Here is a 20,837-nt window from a genome sequence, read left to right on the forward strand (position 1 = left end):
TCAGCTGATCGGCGGCACAATTATACCGGAATGAGCGCTCCTATGAAGACTTGTTCCCAGTAATTGTCACGAATATTGTGCAGTGTAATGATTTTTAACACATTCCTGCAGCATGGCCTTGAAATAGAAGATTCATACTTACCTGCTTCCTGCCTCTGTCTCCATCTTCCGGTCCCGCTGGCTATGGGTATAGTCGCATGCTCCGCTCCAGCCAATGACTGGCTTCAGTGGTGATGTGGCCACAAGCAGGGTTTCACCGCTGAAGTCAGTCATTTGCTGGAGAGGTGCTCCGGGACCGGAAGATGGAGACAGCGAGACAATAACCAGTAAGCACTTTCTTTCACCGCAGAGGTCAGCGCTCACTGGTTATTTTTCGCGGCTCGGATGTGGACCCATTCACTTCAATGGGGCCACGAAAGATGCAGACAGCACTCTGTGTGCTGTCCACATCCGTTACTCCATTCCACAAAATGCAGAACACACGTGGCTGGTATCCGTGTTTTGTGGACTGCAAAACACAGCACTGTCGTGTGTATGGGGCCCTACTAGTGGGGAACACACTTATTGGTTAACCCTTTAATGATCAGGCCTGAAAAGGCCTTAATGACCAGTCACTTTTTTGTGGTTTAGCGCACGGGGTTCAAACACTTATAACTTTTATTTGTTGGACTACCAAAATAACTTGCAGCTTTTTATTATCGTATTTTTCGCTTCATAAGATGCACCTGATAATAAGACGCACCTAGGTTTTAGAGGGGACAATAAGAAAAAAATATTTTTCATTAGATCTCAGATCAGGCCAGCAATCAGACAGCAAATGTTAATGAGACCTCATCTGACAACCCGAATTAGACCCCCCCATGCCTCAGATCAGCCCCCCATGCCATTTATGAGCCCCCATGCCATCTATGAGCGCCAGTGCCATTTATGAGCCTCCATTATGAGCCCCCATGCCATTTATCAGCCCCCATTATGAGCCCCCATGCCATCTATAAGCCCCAGTGCCATTTATGAGCCTCCATTATGAGACCTCATGCCATTTATGAGCCCCCATTATGAGCCCCCATGCCATCTATAAGCCCCAGTGCCATTTATGAGCCTCCATGCCACAGATCAAAAGAAAAAAAAACACTTACCTCTCCTGCTCTGGATTCTGCCGCTCCTCACCTCCAACGCGCTCTGTCTTCTTCCTGCTGCGGCTGTGATCCGACGCGCACAGCGTGAGGTCACATAGCGCCCTCAGGCTGTGCGCAGTCACAGCACAGCCGACAGCTGAGGACCAGGAAGCAGTGAGTACAGAGCCTTCACAGCTTCCTGCTTCTCCGGTGCTAATGAGCGCTTCCATAATGGAAACGCTCACTAGTATTCGCTTTATAAGATGCAGGGCCATTTTCCCCCCACTTATGGGGGGAAAAAGTGCGTCTTATAGAGCGAAAAATACGGTATATGACACAGGGCTTTTTAATATATTTTTTCGTTTTATATTAGTTTATTTAATATTTTTTGTACAGGAAACTGTACAAAAAAAATTATTTAAGTTATTTTTATTCAAACTATAGCTCATTCTTTAATTATGCAAATTATTATAATTACTTCCCCATTTTGTTTTGGATCGTTTTATTATATAATATGTATAGTTTCATGTGAATGGGGTGATAATAGTGATGGTTTTGGTTAATGTGGGTATTTTTTTTTTCATTTATGTATTTTGTAATTTTTGCTTATTTTTTTTACTTATTTTTAAATAGATTTCTGCTACAAAAAGACCCTTGGGGGACACTGACTTTTTTTATTTTGCACATTTTCCTTTTTTTTCCTTTTGTTTGTATTTTATTTATTTTTTTATAATCACTTTATTACTTTTTTTAAAATATTTTTTTGCCACATATATCCCCCAAGAGGTCATAAAAAGGTCATTGGGGGACAGTAAACAATTTTATTTTGCACTTTTTCCTTTTTATAGTATTTTATTTTTTTACAATATTTGTTAAAATTCTTTTTTATTTTAATATATTTTGCAACACTATGTATTTTTGTAACAATGTATGTATGTTAAAAAGACCTCTGAGGGACACTGACTTTTTCTTCTCACTTTATTCCTTTTATTTGCATTTTTTTAATTGTGTTTTCAATTTTTTTTATTTTTTTTACTTTTTTTTTCATATCCCTCTCTCTTTCTCTCTCTCTCTCTCTCTCTATATATATATATATATATATATATATATTTATATATATATACAGTCAGGTCCATAAATATTGGGACATCGACACAATTCTAACATTTTTGGCTCTATACACCACCACAATGGGTTTGAAATTAAACTAACAAGATGTGCTTTATCTGCAGACTGTCAGCTTTAATTTGATGGTATTTACATCCAAATCAGGTGAACGGTGTAGGAATTACAACAGTTTGCTTATGTGCCTCCCACTTGTTAAGGGACCAAAAGTAATAGAACAGAATAATAATCATAAATCAAACTTTCACTTTTTAATACTTGGTTGCAAATCCTTTGCAGTCAATTGCAGCCTGAAGTCTGGAACGCATAGACATCACCAGATGGTTTTCCTCCCTGGTGATGCTCTGCCAGGCCTCTACTGCATCTGTCTTCAGTTCCTGCTTGTTCTTGGGGCATTTTCCTTTCAGTTTTGTCTTCAGCAAGTGAAATGCATGCTCAATCTGATTCAGGTCAGGTGATTGCCTAACATTCCACTTCTTTCCCTTAAAAAACTCTTTGGTTGCTTTTGCAGTATGCTTTGGATCATTGTCCATCTGCACTGTGAAGCGCCGTCCAATGAGTTCTGAAGCATTTAGCTGAATATGAGCAGATAATATTGCCCAAAACACTTCAGAATTCATCCTGCTGCTTTTGTCAGCAGTCACATCCAGGGCCGCTGATAGAAATCATGGGGCCCCGTACAGCATACATGATGGGGCCCCCTTCAGCTCCACCCCCTGATCCCTCCTTCAGCCACACCCCTGGCCCCGCCCTTGGCCCCTCCCCAGACGCCGCCTTGAAACAACATGCAGATTTGTCTACAAGTGATATTTATTTTTCTCCAGCCAGTTATAAGTTTTATTATCCAAAAAAACATAAGTAATGTGGATGACACTTATGGGGGGATCTGTGGATGACACTTATGGGGGGATCTGTGGATGACACTTATGGGGGGGGGGTCTGTGGATGACACTTATGGGGGGGGGGTCTGTGGATGACACTTATGGGGGGTCGTCTGTGAATGGCGCTGTTATGGAGGGGATCTGTGAATGGCACTGTTATGGAGGGGATCTGTGAATGGCACTTTTATGGAGGGGATCTGTGGATGGCACTGTTATGGAGGGGATCTGTGGATGGCACTGTTATGGAGGGGATCTGTGGATGGCACTGTTATGGAGGGGATCTGTGGATGGCACTGTTATGGAGGGGATCTGTGGATGGCACTGTTATGGAGGGGATCTGTGGATGGCACTGTTATGGAGAGGATCTGTGGATGGCACTGTTATGGAGGGGATCTGTGGATGGCACTGTTATGGGGGGATCTGTGGATGGCACTGTTATAGAGGGGGATCTGTGGATGACACATACCGTATATAGCATCTTATGCTATGTGTCATCCACAGATACCCCTCCATAACAGTGCCATTCACAGATACCCTCCATAACAGTGCCATCCACAGATCCCCCCCATAACAGTCATCCACAGATCCCCCCATAACAGTGTCATCCACAGATCCCCCCATAACAGTGTCATCCACAGATCCCCCCCATAACAGTGTCATCCACAGATCCCCCTCCATAATGGTGCCATCCACAGATCCCCCCCATAAGTGTCATCCACAGACCCCCCGGCCCCCCCCATAAGTGTCATCCACATGACAGACCCCCCCTCCCATAACAGTGCCATCCACGGATCCCCCGCCCTCCCTATAACAGTGCCGTCATGACGTCATCCATATAGATCCCCCCCCGCCACTCACAGTAGTATACATTAATAAATCAGTGCAGCCGTGCAGGCTGCAGACAGTAACTTTAATTTTAGCACAGGCACAGCGCTCATCTCTTTACTAAAATACTACCTTACATTCAGCTCCTGCCTCCTCCCTCGACCCTCCAGCCTCCAGTAACAAGTGCGGGCGGCAGCGCTCACTCACTGACGTCACGCGCCTGCGCCGCCTAGTGGGAGGAGCAGGCGTGTGACGTCAGTGAGTGAGCGCCGCCCCCACACTGCCTGCTGTTACTGGAGCCAGCCCACTGACAGCAAAAAAATTAAAATGGCTCGGGAGTCGGCAGCCCGGGCCCCCCTGCCAGCCGGGCCCGGTACAACTGGGCCAGCTGTACTGGCCTATCAGCGGCCCTGGTCACATCATCAATAAATACAAGAAAACCAGTTCCATTAGCAGCCATACATTCCCACGTCATGACACTACCACCACCATGCTTCACTGATGAGGTGGTATGCTTAGGATCATGAGCAGTTCCTTTACTTCTCCATACTCTTCTCTTCCCATCACTCTGGTACAAGTTGATCTTGGTCTCATCTGTCCATAGGATGTTGTTCCAAAACTGTGAAGCCTTTTTTAGATGTCGTTTGGCAAACTCAAATCTGGCCTTCCTGTTTTTGAGGCTCACCGATGGTTTACATCTTGTGGTGAACTCTCTCTATTCACTCTGGTGAAGTCTTCTCTTGATTGTTGAATTTTACCACACATACACCTACCTCCTGGAGAGTGTTCTTGATCTGGCCAACTTCTTCGGTCATCCACCACAATTGTTTTCCATGGTCTTCCGGGTCTTTTGGTGTTGCTGAGGTCACTGGTGCGTTCCTTCTTTTTAAGAATGTTCCAAACAGTTGTTTTGGCCGCACCTAATGTTTTTGCTATCTCTCTAATGGGTTTGTTTTGTTTTTTCAGCCTAATGATGGCTTGCTTCACTGATAGTGACAGCTCTTTGGATCTCATCTTGAGAGTTGACAGCAACAGATTCCAAATGAAAATAGCACACTTGAAATGAACGCTGGACCTTTTATCTGCTCATTGTAATTGGGATAATGAGGGAATAACACACACCTGGCCATGGAACCGCTGAGAAGCCAATTGTCCCATTACTTTTGATCCTTTAACAAGTGGGAGGCACATATGCAAACTGTTGTAATTCCTACATCGTTCATCTGATTTGGATGTAAATACCCTCAAATTAAAGCTGACAGTCTGCAGTTAAAGCACATCTTGTTAATTTTAATTCAAATCTGTTGTGGTGGTGTATAGAGCCAAAAATGTTAGAATTGTGTCGATGTCCCAATATTTATGGACCTGGCTGTATATATATTTTCCACATAATTTGTCCACAAAAGGTCCATGAAAGACCTTGGGGGACATAGACTTTTTTTTGTACTATTTCCACTGTAACTGGAGCATCCAAAGGAGCCCCAGTTACCGGGGAAACCAGGCTGCTGGGTGGAAGGGGGGCTTTGTACAGGGCAGAACCGATCAGGGTACTGAACCTGCAGCTCTGCGCTCCTCTGCCCCTTAGACACCCTGCGATCACACGATTGCTGGGTTTAAACTGCAGAGCATTCCTTGAGGAGAAGGCAGAATCGCTGATAAACTGCGACTGCCTTCTCCTCGGCTCCCCCACTCTCAGTAATAGCCGCGGACAGTGCAGGAGCTGTCATCCTTCACTGTGGGGCACTCCAGGAAGAAACACCTCTGATTGCACGATTAGCTGTGTTTCTGTCCAGCAGGATGGGTGCCGCAAACCATGGCTCTGGGGGCCGCATGTGGCCTGCAGGCCGCAGGTTGTGCACCTCTGGTCTAGTTCTTTATGGGTAATAATTAGTGTTGGGGGAATCAAAGTTATTGAAGTGGAATTCCAACAAAATTTCAGGAAAAATTTGATTTGCCATAAATCCAAATTTTCTCGCTCTTTGTGGTTGCGAATCATTTTTTTTCTAAAATGGATGCTGCACATGTTAAAAGGTGGAGAAAGAAGCCCGGGAATAAAGGGTTCACCCATAATGTCATGCAGCCAGTCAGTCAGCAGATAGCCAGCCCCTGTGATGTCCCAGCCCTATTAAACGCTCATCCTGCCCGGTCTCCGCCATTTTTCTGTAAATTTAGTGAAGAGAGAGAAGTAACAGGCGCTAGAGAGAGTGATTAAGAAAGCCTTTAATTGTAAAATATTGGATAGGAAGAGTTCAGAGACAGATTAGGGACAGTGTAGGGAGATCATAGGAAGACTTTATACACACTATAGGGAGAGTATAGGGAGAGTGCAGGGTCTAATTGAACAGTGTCCCCCTTGGTTAATAGATAAGCCATTCTATTACACCTTGATGAACTAATTTGGATGAAAAAGCTGTCTAATACTACTGCTAGTGTGGTGTCCACATTGTTTTATACATACATAATTCTATAATGCCCTGATTCTCTAATTGGGGTTAAAAAGTGGCCTAATACTACTGCTATAGGGGTGTCCACAATGTGTTATAGATAAGTCATTCTATAACGCTTTGATTTTGTAATTGGTTTGAAAAAGCGTTGTTTTTTTTCTCCAGTTATTTTGTTTTACACCTTGCTTCAAGTAATTCCATTAGGTCTGATACTGTAATTGGGGTGAAATAGCAATCTAATACTACTGCTATTGGGGTGTCCACATTGTTTAATACATAAATAAATCCATTAGGCCTTGATTATGTAATTGGGGGTAAATAGCTCTCTATTTGTACAGTTATTTGTTTTCCCACGTTGTTTTATAGATAAGTAGTTCCATTAGGCTTAGATTCTCTAAGTGGAGTGAAAAAGCAGTCTAATACTACTGCTATTTTACACTTACAGTTACTGTTACAGTACAACATGTCCGACAGATAGGTGCCACGGCCTTCCAAGAGAGCGGCAGTGGCAAAAATGTTTCTGGAGCTGGCAGAAGTAGCAACAGAAGAAGGGGGAAGGGTAGCAGCAGTTGCAGCAACAAGTAAGAGCTGCCAGTGTCATCCAGTGGTTGTGTTTTGATCATCAACCCAGCTGGCCCTAAATGGTTCACTCGTCTTCAACATCATCTCAACTGACATCAGACACCCACAATGGTCTGGGAAAACCATAGCCATAATGTTGTGGTACAGCCTGAGGCATCTCCTAGTGGCCCGCAACCCTACTCCTCGTCATGCATTTCATCAGCAATCGATCACAAAAGATAACAGTGATTGCAAAAAGATAACAGTATGCGTGCACTCATCCTACAGCACAGAAGCTGAACATGCTCCTGGTCAAGATGCTGGTACTACAGTCCCTCCCTTTCCATGTGGTTCACTCTACACCTTTCCTAAGCCGTCATTACTTCTCCAAAATGGCTGTACCAGCCCTGCACATGTACTGTATGTTGAGCAGAAGGTGGGCTAATCCTTGAGCCTGTTGGTGTCTGCTAAAGTTCACGGCAGCACTAACGTGTGGAGTTGCAACTATGGTAGACAATATCTGTCCTTTGCGGCCCACTGGATAAATGTGGTGTAACGGATCTCCTGGCACCCCGACCGGGTACCTCCGTTGATTGGATGCTCCTAGTGCTTTCCGAGGACTCCAAGCACTCCACTTGACACCGTACGCACTGCAGACCCCACAAACCGCCAAAGCTTGGTTGAGGTCTCGCCGTCTCCTACCCACCCTGGACCTACGACAAGGCTCCAGGCTCCAGTGGGTGAACCTCTCCTAAAACCAGAGAGCAGGAACAGCTCTTAAAAGAGCTAGTAGTAAAGCCAGGGGAGTATAGCAAATCTTCAGCGTATAGCAATCCCCCAGTGTTGATCAGTTACCCAAACACCAGCCTCAACATGATGAAGGATAAAACAGGCACAATACATCCCCATAATGCATCATGGTTTCCTCCTCTCTGCCCTGGAGACACCCGAGGAGTAATCCAATTATCTCTCAAGACAAAGGGAAATCGCCAATACACATGTGGGGACAACAGGACAGAAATCACCATTTAAACATGCAATGTCACAACCCTTACAGTAAACACAGACATTTAACATATCCCCAGATAGCTCAAGTCTGAGTGCATATTATTAGGTGAATAGCACTCAGACTACACGAATACAATAACATTAGCTATCTGGGTACCCTCACATAACATAAAATACAATTCCAAAGACAGATTTAAGCTGTGCGGCCGGTCTGTCTTCTCCTTTAAAGTTAGTATGGGCCATAATCCTAAAGGCAAGAGGCTGGTAGCCAGGCCCCTCCGAAACCCAGTGGCGAGGTTAGTTTCGCCACATGTGGTTTCTGCCCAGGGACACCAGCAACTTGACCAGGTGACACCAATGCCCTCTCTGCGTTCTTAAGCTGTGATTCTTGCGACAATGTCCTCCTCTGCCGCCTCATCCTTAACCTTGTCCTCTGCCTCCACTGAAGGCAAAATTCAGGCAGGCAGCCATATTTACTGAGGGCTTAAGGAGGTTTTTCCAATGCCATTGACCGGTTTCTGCAGACCGGCCCATCACAGCTCCGGATGGTTTTTTAACCATTTATGGATATGCAGGAGGGTCGTACAGGGGTGACGGTGCCGAACTAGTCAGCACCTGTCTCCCCCGAGGTCATGCAAGGGACACCAGTGTTTGGGGTCCCCTGCCTGTGCTGCAATTGGCTGGAACAATGCTACAGCCAATGACAACGCTATAGCAACACAGAAAAGGGCTGAACCTCTTTGCAGGCAGACATTCTAGCTGGTGACTGCATGCAGAGAGGTTCTGTGCTCCTCTGTGCTGTTTGTTGGCTTGCTGGAACTTAGGGCGCACCACCACAGCTTTTCCTGCTAAAAGAGAGAAGAAAAAAAGAAAAAGAACATCTGGAACTGCTACATTGATTATTTTTTTCATTTGCAGCAGTTTCAGATCCCTAAACTACCCCCATCCCCATCCCTGTCAATACTGTGCTCATTTGCATCTACTTATTTTTGAGGAAAAATAAAATAAATTGTGGGAAAAAAGAACTGCAGTTAGGGCTCAGGCCCACGAATGTAAGGGCTCCATGCCCATGCTGCGCTCCGCAATGCACAGGCACCGACCGTGGGGCATCCGCATGCAGATCGCAGACCCATTCATTTGAGTTTTTTTGCGGTGCGGAGGCACGGCCAGAAACACCACAGAAGCACTCCGTAGTGCTTCCGTGGGGTTCCGATCCGTGCTTCCGCACCGCATCTCCGGATTTACGGACCCATTCAAGTGAATGGGTCCGCATCTGTAATGCGGAATGTACGCGGCTGGTGACCCGTATATTGTAGAACCGCCATATGCACCGTAAGCACGGAGCCCTTACTCTGTGTGTTTCGGTCCCAGAGATCATAGTGCTCCTGGAAAGAAAGCTGGGATGCGGTGGTCACAATTAATCACAGTATATGTGGGGTTAAATGTCCATGATCAGTAATGTTGCCAATCACAGACTTTTCCTCTGGGTGTTTGCTATGGTGTTCGTTCAGCTCCTGGGAGGGTGCCATATTTATAGACCCGACTTGTTCTGTACATGTACAGTGGATCTCAGGAAGGGGATCATTCAATCTCCCTAACTAAATGTATCCTCCCTAACGCTATCCATTGAATTTCTCAAAATAGTGTCAGCCATCAGAAGACAGGAAAGATAAAGAAAGAGGATCACTTTACCCCAGGTGGTGTGCATTTGCAGGCGTTTGCCAGCCACAAGCAAACATTTTTCAGACCATTAAAATAAAAAGAAACAAAAAAAATCCTACATTGCTCTTGAGGAGCCTGTCTGCAGCCATGCATTTACCCATAACCATATATCCTGTTGTCACTTTAAGATTAGTGATAGTGGCTTGGCCATAAAGAGCTGGAAATGAATTACATACAGTCCTAGAAGACCCCAGAATGTCATCCACAACTTTTCAGTGCAAATGGAACATTTTAGATTTGGTTCAAATTTATTTGGCCCAAATTGAATCACCCAACCGATTTGGCTGACTTGAGTCTGACTGGAATTTCAAGAAAGTCACTCGTCACTAGTTTCATGGTATTTTTATGGCCACACTTTGCATTAATTTTTTTTTTTTAAATATTGAACTTACATTTGAGTTGTACATAGGCTACGCTATTACAAGGATATTGATCACAGTTACCTGAAAGGAAATGAAAGATATAAAGGTTAAATTGCAATTATCAAAAATCACTTTCATATAGAGCAATGGTATCTTCTCAAACTTCAGGGTCTGGTTGTCATAAAAAGATATGCAAATACATAATGGGAAAAAAAACTAATATGTAAATAATATTAAATATACAAATTACTGAATAAGCACATCAATAAAAATACAGTATATACTGTATACAATATGTGGGAAATTTATGAAGGTTACACGCCAAAATTTTGCGACTTTTGGCTTTGTACGTCACTTTTAGAAGTGGAGTGAGAAGGTCTGTTTTGGAAAAGAGATCACTTTTTAAGGTGCATTTATGATGTGCAACATTGGTCGCACAAACTGTTGCAAAGTACAATCACCTAAAAAGGCAAAACCATATTACCAAAACCAAAGGCTGACTAAAAGTGCCAGAAAAAAGTGATAAATGCTCCTCCCCCCAATGTACTTATTTAGCAAATCTCTCACCAACAAGACCTTATGTGATTCTCTATATCAGGGATGCCCAACCAGCGGCCCTCCAGCTGTTGCAAACCTACAACTCCCAGCATGCCTGGGCAGTCCACAGCTATCAACCTACAGCAGAGCATGGTGGCAGTTGCAGTTTAACAACAGCTGGAGAGCTGCAGGTTGAGCATCCCTGGTCTATATTATAGCTTCTTTATGGTCCCAGGGTAAAATTAGAAGGAATTAGCATATAATTGATAATAACTAACAGAAAGTTTAAGAGAAAGTAACTAATAAAAAATATGTTAAATCTGTGGTGCTTGTAGCTTTGGTGAGAGATTACCTTAAAGGGACACTGACAGGCGAAATCAGCATATATAGTTATATATATATCACATTACAGGTCTTATAGAGTCTTTTAAAAGCATATAACTATCCCCCCTGTCCACCTTATAAAGAGCGAAATATAAAGTTTTATAACCTGCTTCTTCGGTCAGCAATCTGCCCAAGGGGCGGCGTTTCATGTGAAAATGCGCCCAGCCAGCCTTCCCAACTGCCGTTCTTAAGCCCCGCCCAGCTCATCATTATTCACTTCGCTGGGCGGCGGCTAGAACTCTCCCCAGTCCCGATCCTGCGCCTGCGCAATTCAATCCTCCCGGCATCGTTCATGCCCAATCTTCTGCGCCCGCGCCCCGCCGTGCCGTCGGACGCACTATAATTAACCCCTTATATGATGTGAGTGAGCAGCGCTCTGAAGCGCTGCTCTGAACAGTGCATGGCTGAGGCTGCAGCTGCCTCGAAGACGCAGGCTGGTGTGTGTACGCAGGCGCGATCTAACGGCACAGCGGGGCGCAGGCGCAGAAGATTGGGCATGAACGATGCCGGGAGGATTGAATTGCGCAGGCGCAGGATCGGGACTGGGGAAAGTTCTAGCCGCCGCCCAGCGAAGTGAATAATGATGAGCTGGGCGGGGCTTAAGAACGGCAGTTGGGAAGGCTGGCTGGACGCATTTTCACATGAAACGCCGCCCCTTGGGCAGATTGCTGAACGGAGAAGCAGGTTATAAAACTTTATATTTCGCTCTTTATAAGGTGGACAGGGGGGATAGTTATATGCTTTTAAAAGACTCTATAAGACCTGTAATGTGATATATCTAACTATATATGCTGATTTCGCCTGTCAGTGTCCCTTTAAGCTTGCTCAGCGCCCAGCCGGATTACAGTACTGTGATAGGCTGGTGGCGCAGCACCGGGAATAGGCATCAGAAAGAGGAAAGGCTTGTAATGAGGAGGCCAATGAATGCTTTTCCTATCAGACTAAGGGCGCATTCACATGAACATAGTGTTTTGCGGTCTGCTAAACACGGATACCGGCCAGTGTGCGTTCCGGTCTAAGTTTTGGGGTCTGAGGTCTGTATTTATATTGTGGCGTACAGCGTTCAGCAGTCTCTACCAGTCCCATGGAGTTGAATGGGCAGCATGATAGCTCAGTGGTTAGCACTGGTGCCTTGCAGCGCTGGGGTCCTGGGTTTGAATCCGACCAAGCTCACCATCTGCATGGAGTTTGTATGCTCACTCATGTTTGTGTGAGTTTCCTCTGGGTACCCCGATTTCCTTCCACACTCCAAAGACATAATGATAGGGAACTTAGATTTTGCGCTCCACTGCGTACAGCAAGTGATGATAATGTATATAAAGCGCTGCGCAAAATGTCAGCGCTATATAAAAGGTGAAAATAAATAATGTAGTAGCCTTGTGCATGCTCAGCATCAGCTCCATTCATACAGGAGGACAAAGAATCTTCATAACCATTGGAGGTCTAAGGAGTCAGAACACCAATGAACAGACATTAATTCCCTATCTTTTGCATAGGTCATAAGTAGTGTCGAGCGAAGCCGGTTCGGACTGCTCTGTCCGAAGTCAATTCATTCCTAAACTTCATTCATAATATGCACGCCGTACAGCAATTACATTTCAAAATCCGAATCATTAATGACCATGGCGCAAGCCACAAACCCAAGTTCAGATTTGGATTAGAAACATTAATGTATGCACAGAAACTAACTGTAGCGGCACAGGCATGAGGCTAAACAAGTCTCGCGTTTCTGGTGGCGATAAGATTGCCTTAATGGAACCCATACACTGTAATGCGGTACAGAGCGCATATTATGAACGGATTAGATTCGAATAGGGCAGTCCGATCCTGATTCGCTCAACACTAGTCATGAGTTTAAATCTCTAAGTTTAAAGCCCTTCAACCTCTTCACAACATGCGACGTAATGGTATGTCACATGTCAGGCCTTTAAAGATGGTGCCCACTCAGGAGTAGAGCGAGCAATATAGAAACCGGGTGTCTGCTCTTTCACACAGCAGACACCCAGGACTATCTCCACAATCGGCGGTAATGCCGATTGTGGACATTTAACCCCTCAGATGCCATGGTCAAATGTGACACAAGCATCTAAGAGGCTGAAAACCCTGGAATTTTGTGCTTGCTGGGCTGGAACACCTACCTTGCGAAGAGATTGGGAAGCATTCCATTGAAGTAATAAGCCACAGCCTGTAGGCTTCTAGGCTTATTACTTCTATATTACAATTCAGGCCAGCATGTGGCAGCATTGAATTGTTGTATACAGATCTTTGTATATGGTAACGCTTCTATATTGGGGTCCTCAAAGTGTAAAAAATAAAATACAAATTTAAAAAAGTTGAAAGAAAATTTTTAAGTGTGTGACAATTTAAGGCTACTTTCACACTCGCGCTTGGTGCGGTACCGTCATGGATCTGCACAGACGGATCCGTTCAGATAATACAACCGTCTGCATCCGTTCAGAACAGATCCGTTTGTATTATCTGTAACATAGCCGTCTTGAACACCATTAAAAGTCAATGGAGGACGGATCCATTTTCTATTGTGCCAGATTGTGTCATAGAAAATTGATCCATCCCCATTGACTTACATTGTGTGTCAGAATATGACAATGAGAAGAAAAATTTTTTTTTTTCAAAAGTTGTAATTTGTTTCAGTATTAAAACACAAGAAAAACTATACTACGTAACCAGGGGAGACCAAAGACAACATCAGGTAAGAGGGGACTTATTTTCTAAAAAAGGGTGGGAATTAGGTAATAAAATGTATTTAGAAAAATTATCACTGTCAAATCATTAACAGATTTAACAGTGATCATTAAGATGAGAATACCCCTTTAACCACATAGGGAACGCCATAAAAACAAAACCCATAAAGCTGTGGCAGAATTGCTTTTTATATTATACAACATTAAATGGTGCCATTAGAAAGTACAACTTGTCCCACAAAAAAACAAATCTTCATACAGCTATGTGAATGGAAAAATAGAAAAGCTATGGCTCCAAAAAGGCAAGGAGTAAAAAATGAAAATGGAAAATCGGAAGGGATTAATTTTGGGGTCGTAATTATTCGGCCTGTGACTGCACCTTTTAAAATGTGTTACTAAAAGCACATTTAGATGAGCATTCAGATGAGCAGCAGAGTGTCAGGAAGGTAGCGTTCCTTCCCAAAAGTCGGCTGCTTGTTAAGTGGAGGCGACGCACTGCATTTACATACATTGATCCCCTCCACAGTATGAGGATGATTCTGAACAATCGCTGCTGCTATCATTTGTCCCCATACAAAATCATTGCTCCAGGGCTGCAGAGTGCTGTTTGGACAACACGATCTGCAGCTCAGGAATGATGATTGAGGTGCCTAAACCTCTGATCACTTCACTCAATGAATGAGCATTTCCCTTGTTCATCGGGTTACCTGTTGTTTCTTCACACGGGCAGATTGTTGGGAACGAGCGTTCATAGGAACGTTCGTTCCCGATAATCAGCCCTGAATATTGGGCCATCTAAATCCAGCTTAAGCAATTGATTCTGCTGGGAGCAGAGGAGAAGGGAGTTTGATTGAGGGATTTTCTGCATAATCTGTCTAGGGCACCAAATTACCTTGTCTCCTTTACTGCTCAAGAGGTATCCCCATCGATAAGACATGCCATAAATGTCTGATACATTTGGGTCCCAACTCTGAGATTCACTCCTATCTGAAGAAAAGGTCCTGAAGTGTATGGAGAGCTAGCCACACATGTAAAGCCCCCCTTCATTCACTTTTATGAGACTCATGAAAATAGCCAAGCTCTGGTTCGGCTATTTTTGGAAATCCTATAGTGCTGAATGGAGTTGTGGCTATGCATTCACTCCTTGCTCCTCATTCACTGCTATAATATATTATCCAAGCCAAGCTCATTCAATGGATATTTTCTAAATTCCCAGAGCAGTTAAAGGAGCAGAAGTGCACCTTCATGAACACAACACTTGGCTATTAACAGCAGTCCCGTAGAGATGAAAAGAGCAGAAGCGTGCATGCTTGACCTAGTGTTTCGTTCATTTAAGGGGGACTTTGGGGTGTTGGGTCCCCATTCAGTGATTGTGGAGGTCCCAGTGGTCAGATCCTGACTGATCTAATAGTTATCCTCCATCCTGGGTATAAGATATACCTTAAAATAATCAGAATACCCCTTTAAAGGGCTTGTCTGGGTTCAGAGCTGAACCCGGACATACATCCATTTTCACCCAGGCAGCCCCCCTGACTTGAGCATTGGAGCAGTTCACTTCTTTGCCCTGCGAGATTTAAAAGCATTTTTTGGAGATTCGGTGACATACCGGGCTCTCCATGGGGCTGCCAGGAAGCCCGGTGGCCTCACTGTCACTGATGGGCGGGCTTTAGCGCTGCCCTAGCTAGTAAAACGGCTAGGGCAGCGCTAAAGCCCGCCCATCAGAGCCGGTGACGTCACCGGACACAGTGCCGGGCAGAAGCTTCCGCCCGGCAGTGTGTGATTGTAAACAAAAGAGCCCTTGCCCTGCGCGATGTTCAAGTCAGGTGGGCTCCCGGGGTGAAATTATGGGTATGTCTGGGTTCAGCTCTGAACCCAGACAACCCTTTTAAGTATAAAAAAAAGTTCAGTGCTAAAATACAGTAATCTATTCCTGCTCAAAAGGCATGTGAACACTATAAGAACGTGTTGTCACGTGTCCTACACTAGTGATCGGATGTATTTGTTCAGAGGCCATATGTGTTTCTTCAGACGACGTACAATGTAACAATTAGAAACTTAAGGAGCGTGAGAGCACAACATAATTACATTATCTATGGGAATAATAAATAGTGTTGATCGCGAATATGCTAATTGCAATTTTTTTTAAAGCGAATATCAACACTTCGAGAATTTGCGAAGATGTAGAATATAGTAATGTATATATTCGTAATTGTGAATATTCTAGATTTTTCCATCAGTAACCTCCCTTCTTGCCTGTGGGCCAATGAGAAGGCTGCAATATCTTTGTCTGAGCTTAGCAACATCCCTAACAACCAATAGGAAAGTTGTCTACCTGTTACTATATAAGAAACTTCCCAGCAGCCATTTTCTGCCGTTTTATTTGGCAGTTCTGAGAGAGAGAGCAGTGACATTGCTGTGCTCTGTGCTTTCATCTGGATCCTATTCCTTATCCAATTACATTAGATAGTTAGTTAGCTCATATATATATAATACAGATAGTTAGTAGGAGATAGTCAGTGTAGATTAGATAGTGATATAATGTAGCTGATAGGTTCCAGTGCAGGGTGTTAGGTAGTGTGATAGGAATTACTGTTTCTCTGCTGTCCATACATACATGCTACAGACATAGTGCACTAATCAGTAATATCTACTCAGACCTGATAAAATGTGAAGTTGCATGTATTGCGCCAAAAATATTTGCATCATTAGTGCCGATTTGCACAATCGCGAAAAAAATGACTGGGGATCAGAAATTCTAGAATTCGTGAATTTATTGCGAATATTATGCGAAAAATTCATGAAATATTGCGAAAACGAATATTGCCTATGCCGCTCATTAATAATAAATATCTATATTGGCATGATAATTCATGAGGATAATAAGAAACAACCCTTAGTATCTTTTATAGTCACACTTTGCCTTTACATTTGCCATTCCGTTTTTTTTATTTATATTGAACTTACATTTTAGTTGAGCAGAGGCTGTGATGTTACAGGGATATTGTACACATGTACCTGAAAGGAAGTAGAAAATATTCAGGTTACAATTAAATTATGTAATATGAGATGATGTTATAATGGAAAAAAAAAAACTGTTTATATTATTTAATAAATTATAAAGAATGTCTGGTATGGGAACGCATCCAAACGAAACGGCATGCATTCTGGTGCACTGCATTCCGTTCATTTTATTTTTGTCCCATTAACAATGAATCGTTTTCCTGTGGTATTGAGATCCTCTGCCGGTGAAAGTAGCCTTAGGTGGAATTCCATCGAGCTAGAATGTTGCAGACCAAACGATGCAAAGGCAGACCATTCTGTAGCTGCAAGTTACAGTTACTTAACAACATAAAAATGACTGAAATACACAGACTCTTTCCTGGACATGGCCATCCCCTTCTGTAAGCCACAATACTTTTTTAAAAAGATTGCACCAATTAATGTATCATGTGTGCCAAGCAGGGGACATGTGTTATTTACCCAAATGCAGTGCAGCCATGATGTCCTGCCATTGACACTGTGCCCAGATGTAGTTCACGGGGAGACCGCTTTGGAATATTAGGGTACTTTCACACTTGCGGCAGAGGATTCAGGCAGGCAGTTCCGTCGCCGGGACTGCCTGCCGGATCCGGCAATCCGGACGCAAACTGATGGCATTTGTCAGACGGGTGCGAGTTTGTCTGACAAATGTATTGAAATACCGGATCCGTCTCTCCGGTGTCATCCGGAAAAACGGATCCGGTAGGAATTTTTTTGGCCTTTTTAAAGGTCTGCACATGCGCCGGATCTATTTTGACGGAACACTTAATGCCGGATCTTAATGCCGGCACTAATACACTTCAATGTAAAATAATGCCGGATCTGGCATTCCGGCAAGTGTTCAGTATTTTTGGCCGGAGAGAAAACTGCAGCTTGCTGCTGTATTTTCTCCGTTCAAAAAATGTAAGAGGGAATGAACTGATGCATCTTGATGCATACTGAACGGAATGCTCTCCATTCAGAATGCATTAGGATAAAACTGATCAGTTCTTTTCCGGTATTGAGCCCCTGTGACGGAACTCAATAACGGAAAACAAAAACGCTAGTATGAAAGTACCCTTTAGCTGCTTGATGCACTGATCCAGAAACTGATCCAGTGACCCATTGTGTGGATACTCTCACTCAGGTTAGTCAGTTCTAAGACAGCATGGCACCACTTCAGTTTACACACAAAAAAGTAGGTAGGGGGACAGGAAGCAATGCACTGGCCTGTGTCTGTTGGGGATGGGAGGATGTCCATTTAGGAGGATGTTGAGTAGGTGGATAAGCGTCTGATGTGATATCAGGCTGGCCAGATTCAAACATGGAGGTGTCAATAGGACCCGGGCCTCGTTGCTGTGGTGCAGCATTGCTGTTGCAGCACAAAACATTGACCCAGTGGGCTGTACTGTACATGTACTGTCCCTGTTCGTTACAGATGCTCCACATGTCCATGAACCTTGCCACACAGCAACTATTCAAAAAAAAGTGGCTCGCATTCTTGAGCACATGAGAGTACAAGGCAGACATGGATATTACTTTAAAAATCATGGCAGCTAGGTATTTTCTATAGAGGCTGAGCACATGCCATCAGTTCTCTAAAAGCAGTATGGTAGCAACTGCGCTGGCAGCAGCTTGCTGGGCACATATAGTGGTTTCCGGGCCACACATTCCTATATCAATGACTGATGTGGGAGTGGATTATGTAGTATCTGAAAGGGAAAAGCAATATTTGGTGATGATCTTGACAAGACACCATACTGCTTGTTGATGCGGCAAAAGAAAACCGGGAGAAGGAAGAAAGTCTTGTTCTAATTGCCGGATAGTGTTGATCACGAATATTCGAATTTCGAATTTTTATCGTGAATATAAGCACTATAGCTATATATATTTGTAATTTCGAATATTCGGGAAAAAAAATTTCCCTTTTTTTTTTTTATTAGATTTTTTTTTAAATCAGTACACATGATCCCTCCCTGCTTCTAGCTTGTGGACCAATAAGAAGGCTGCAATATACTTGACTTTAGGAGTAGTAGTGTTTACAAATTTTGCTCTATTTTCGTTTTTTCGAATATTCGCTATATTGCTATATATTCTTGTTTTAGAATATTCCGAATATTCGAAAAAACTAAGTTATAGCAATATAGCGAATATTCGAAAAAACGAATATAGAGCAATTTAGCTAATATAGTGCTATAATCTTTTTTTTTTATAGTTGTCATTTTTTTCCATTCTGAACTTCAGATGAGAAAAAAATTACAACTATTAGACAAAGAAGATTATAGCACTATATTAGCTAAATTGCTCTATATTCGTTTTTTTTCGAATATTCGCTATATTGCTATATATTCTTGTTTTAAAATATTACGAATATTCAAAAAAACTAAGTTATAGCAATATGGCGAATATTCGAAAAAAAACTAATATAGAGCAATTTAGCTAATATAGTGCTATAATCTTCATTGTCTAATAGTTGTAAGTTGAAAAATTCGCAAACAAATTCGAATTACAAAATTCGAATTACAAAATTCGCATATTACACAATCATTACCTTGCCGATTTTTTGGGAGTTAAAAAAAAAAATCGCTAATTTTCGAACTTTCGAATATTCTACAAATTTTCTACAAAATATTCGCGAAATATCGCAAATTCGAATATGGCTCCTGCCGCTCATTACTATCGCCGGACACTTCTATTTTCCCATTGGATCTAGTGATGCCATCTCATGTGTGGCAATAGTGCAGTGGTGACCATGTTTGTGTTTTAACCTCCATGGCTTATTTTCATTCTGCAGATACTGCATAAAGCAATGGTATTGACCGCAGACACTGGTGGGAAAAATTGTCATATGGGAGATACCCACACAGTGCTTTCATCAGCTAAACTTGGCCGAGAGCAGGGACATTTCACCTGCGCCAATGGTATTAGCAGCAACACCAGCTCCTGAATAGAAGCAGATCTGGCCCTGGCAGTTTTTTGGGATGTTTTGGCTGGAAGCTGTCTCTTCTCTTAATTGCCGCCATGGCCACCACCCTCCTCCTCTGATGTCACCTCCTTCTCATTACCTTGATTCCAGGTCCTGTCCAACACACAATCATCATCATAGTCCTCACCCTCCCCTCCACTTTTATTAGACTGTGACATATCATGGGCTCCTTGGCCCATCACAATTTCCTACTCTTTATTTGCCTCAAGTGCCACTGTCGCCACGGCTACCCATGCTCCTACCACCACCACCACCATGACTACAAATACCACTACTATTACTACTACCACCAATCAGTTATGTATTTAAGTCATCGGGTCCCTTGCCTGAACCTCCTTCTCTTGGCATTCCAAATGCTGATTCTTCTCACACAACAGGAAGACTATCTTGAGTATTTCCCATAGCCCATGGGGTATTATTGGCTTTTCTTAAAAAGGCGCATTACTAGGATGGTCAGTAAAAACATAGATGATGCCAATGAAAGACTTCCCTTGGGCTACAAGATGATGCAGCAGGAGGAGCATGCTGAACCCTGGCTCAGAGGCACAGTGTAAGACATTGACATCCTCCTGCTGCTGTGACTAAGAGTCTTAAAACATAAGTGGGCCTTCTCGTCCACAATGTCATCCTTTTTGTAATCAATAATAATCTGGTGCCTACCAAAAGCAAGGGAGAACTGCGGCTTTCTGCTACTACTGGCCGGACCACTGGTGCCAATTGCGCTGCTACTTTTGTTTGCACTACTACAGCCATCCACACTCTCATTTATGTTTCATTTTCCACTCTGTCATTTACCAGACGTTTTATCATGAAGCCTCTTCACACAATGATAAGTCACAGGTTTGGTACACTGATTATTAAATGAGAAAACTTTGCAACACGTTTTCGAGAAAAAGAAAGCACAAATGGACAACTCCTTTAACTAAAATAGATGCTGCTGTTGTTAACACACTAAAATATGCTTATTTGCACATTTACAGACTGGAAAAAGATTGCAACAGGCTTTTTGGAAAAAAAAAATACAGGCAAAGTTGGACATCCCCTGAGTGTGACAAAAATATATGCTATTACACTCAAGAATCCAGTGCACAAGAAAAATTAAATTGCGGCACTCACCTTCGGATGTAAAAAAAACTTTCTTTATTCTTCCATTATTAAAAGCTGGGT

The 20,837-nt window shown here is 43.2% G+C and overlaps 1 protein-coding gene across 1 annotated transcript in view; it reads right to left on the bottom strand.

Moving 5' to 3' along the window:
- The window catches only part of TNFSF8 (TNF superfamily member 8), a 96,884-nt gene that overhangs the window by 1,448 nt on the left and 74,599 nt on the right, over positions 1-20,837 (bottom strand). Inside the window, exons 2-3 of the mRNA XM_040406038.1 lie at positions 16,631-16,681; positions 10,074-10,124 (exon numbers count right to left, since the gene is read on the bottom strand). Coding sequence (XP_040261972.1) covers positions 10,074-10,124; positions 16,631-16,681 — 102 coding nt within the window. The remainder of the gene's footprint in view (positions 1-10,073; positions 10,125-16,630; positions 16,682-20,837) is intronic.

Source organism: Bufo bufo, chromosome 8, assembly GCF_905171765.1.
Source record: "Bufo bufo chromosome 8, aBufBuf1.1, whole genome shotgun sequence".
In the NCBI taxonomy this organism is placed as follows: Eukaryota; Metazoa; Chordata; class Amphibia; order Anura; family Bufonidae; genus Bufo; species Bufo bufo.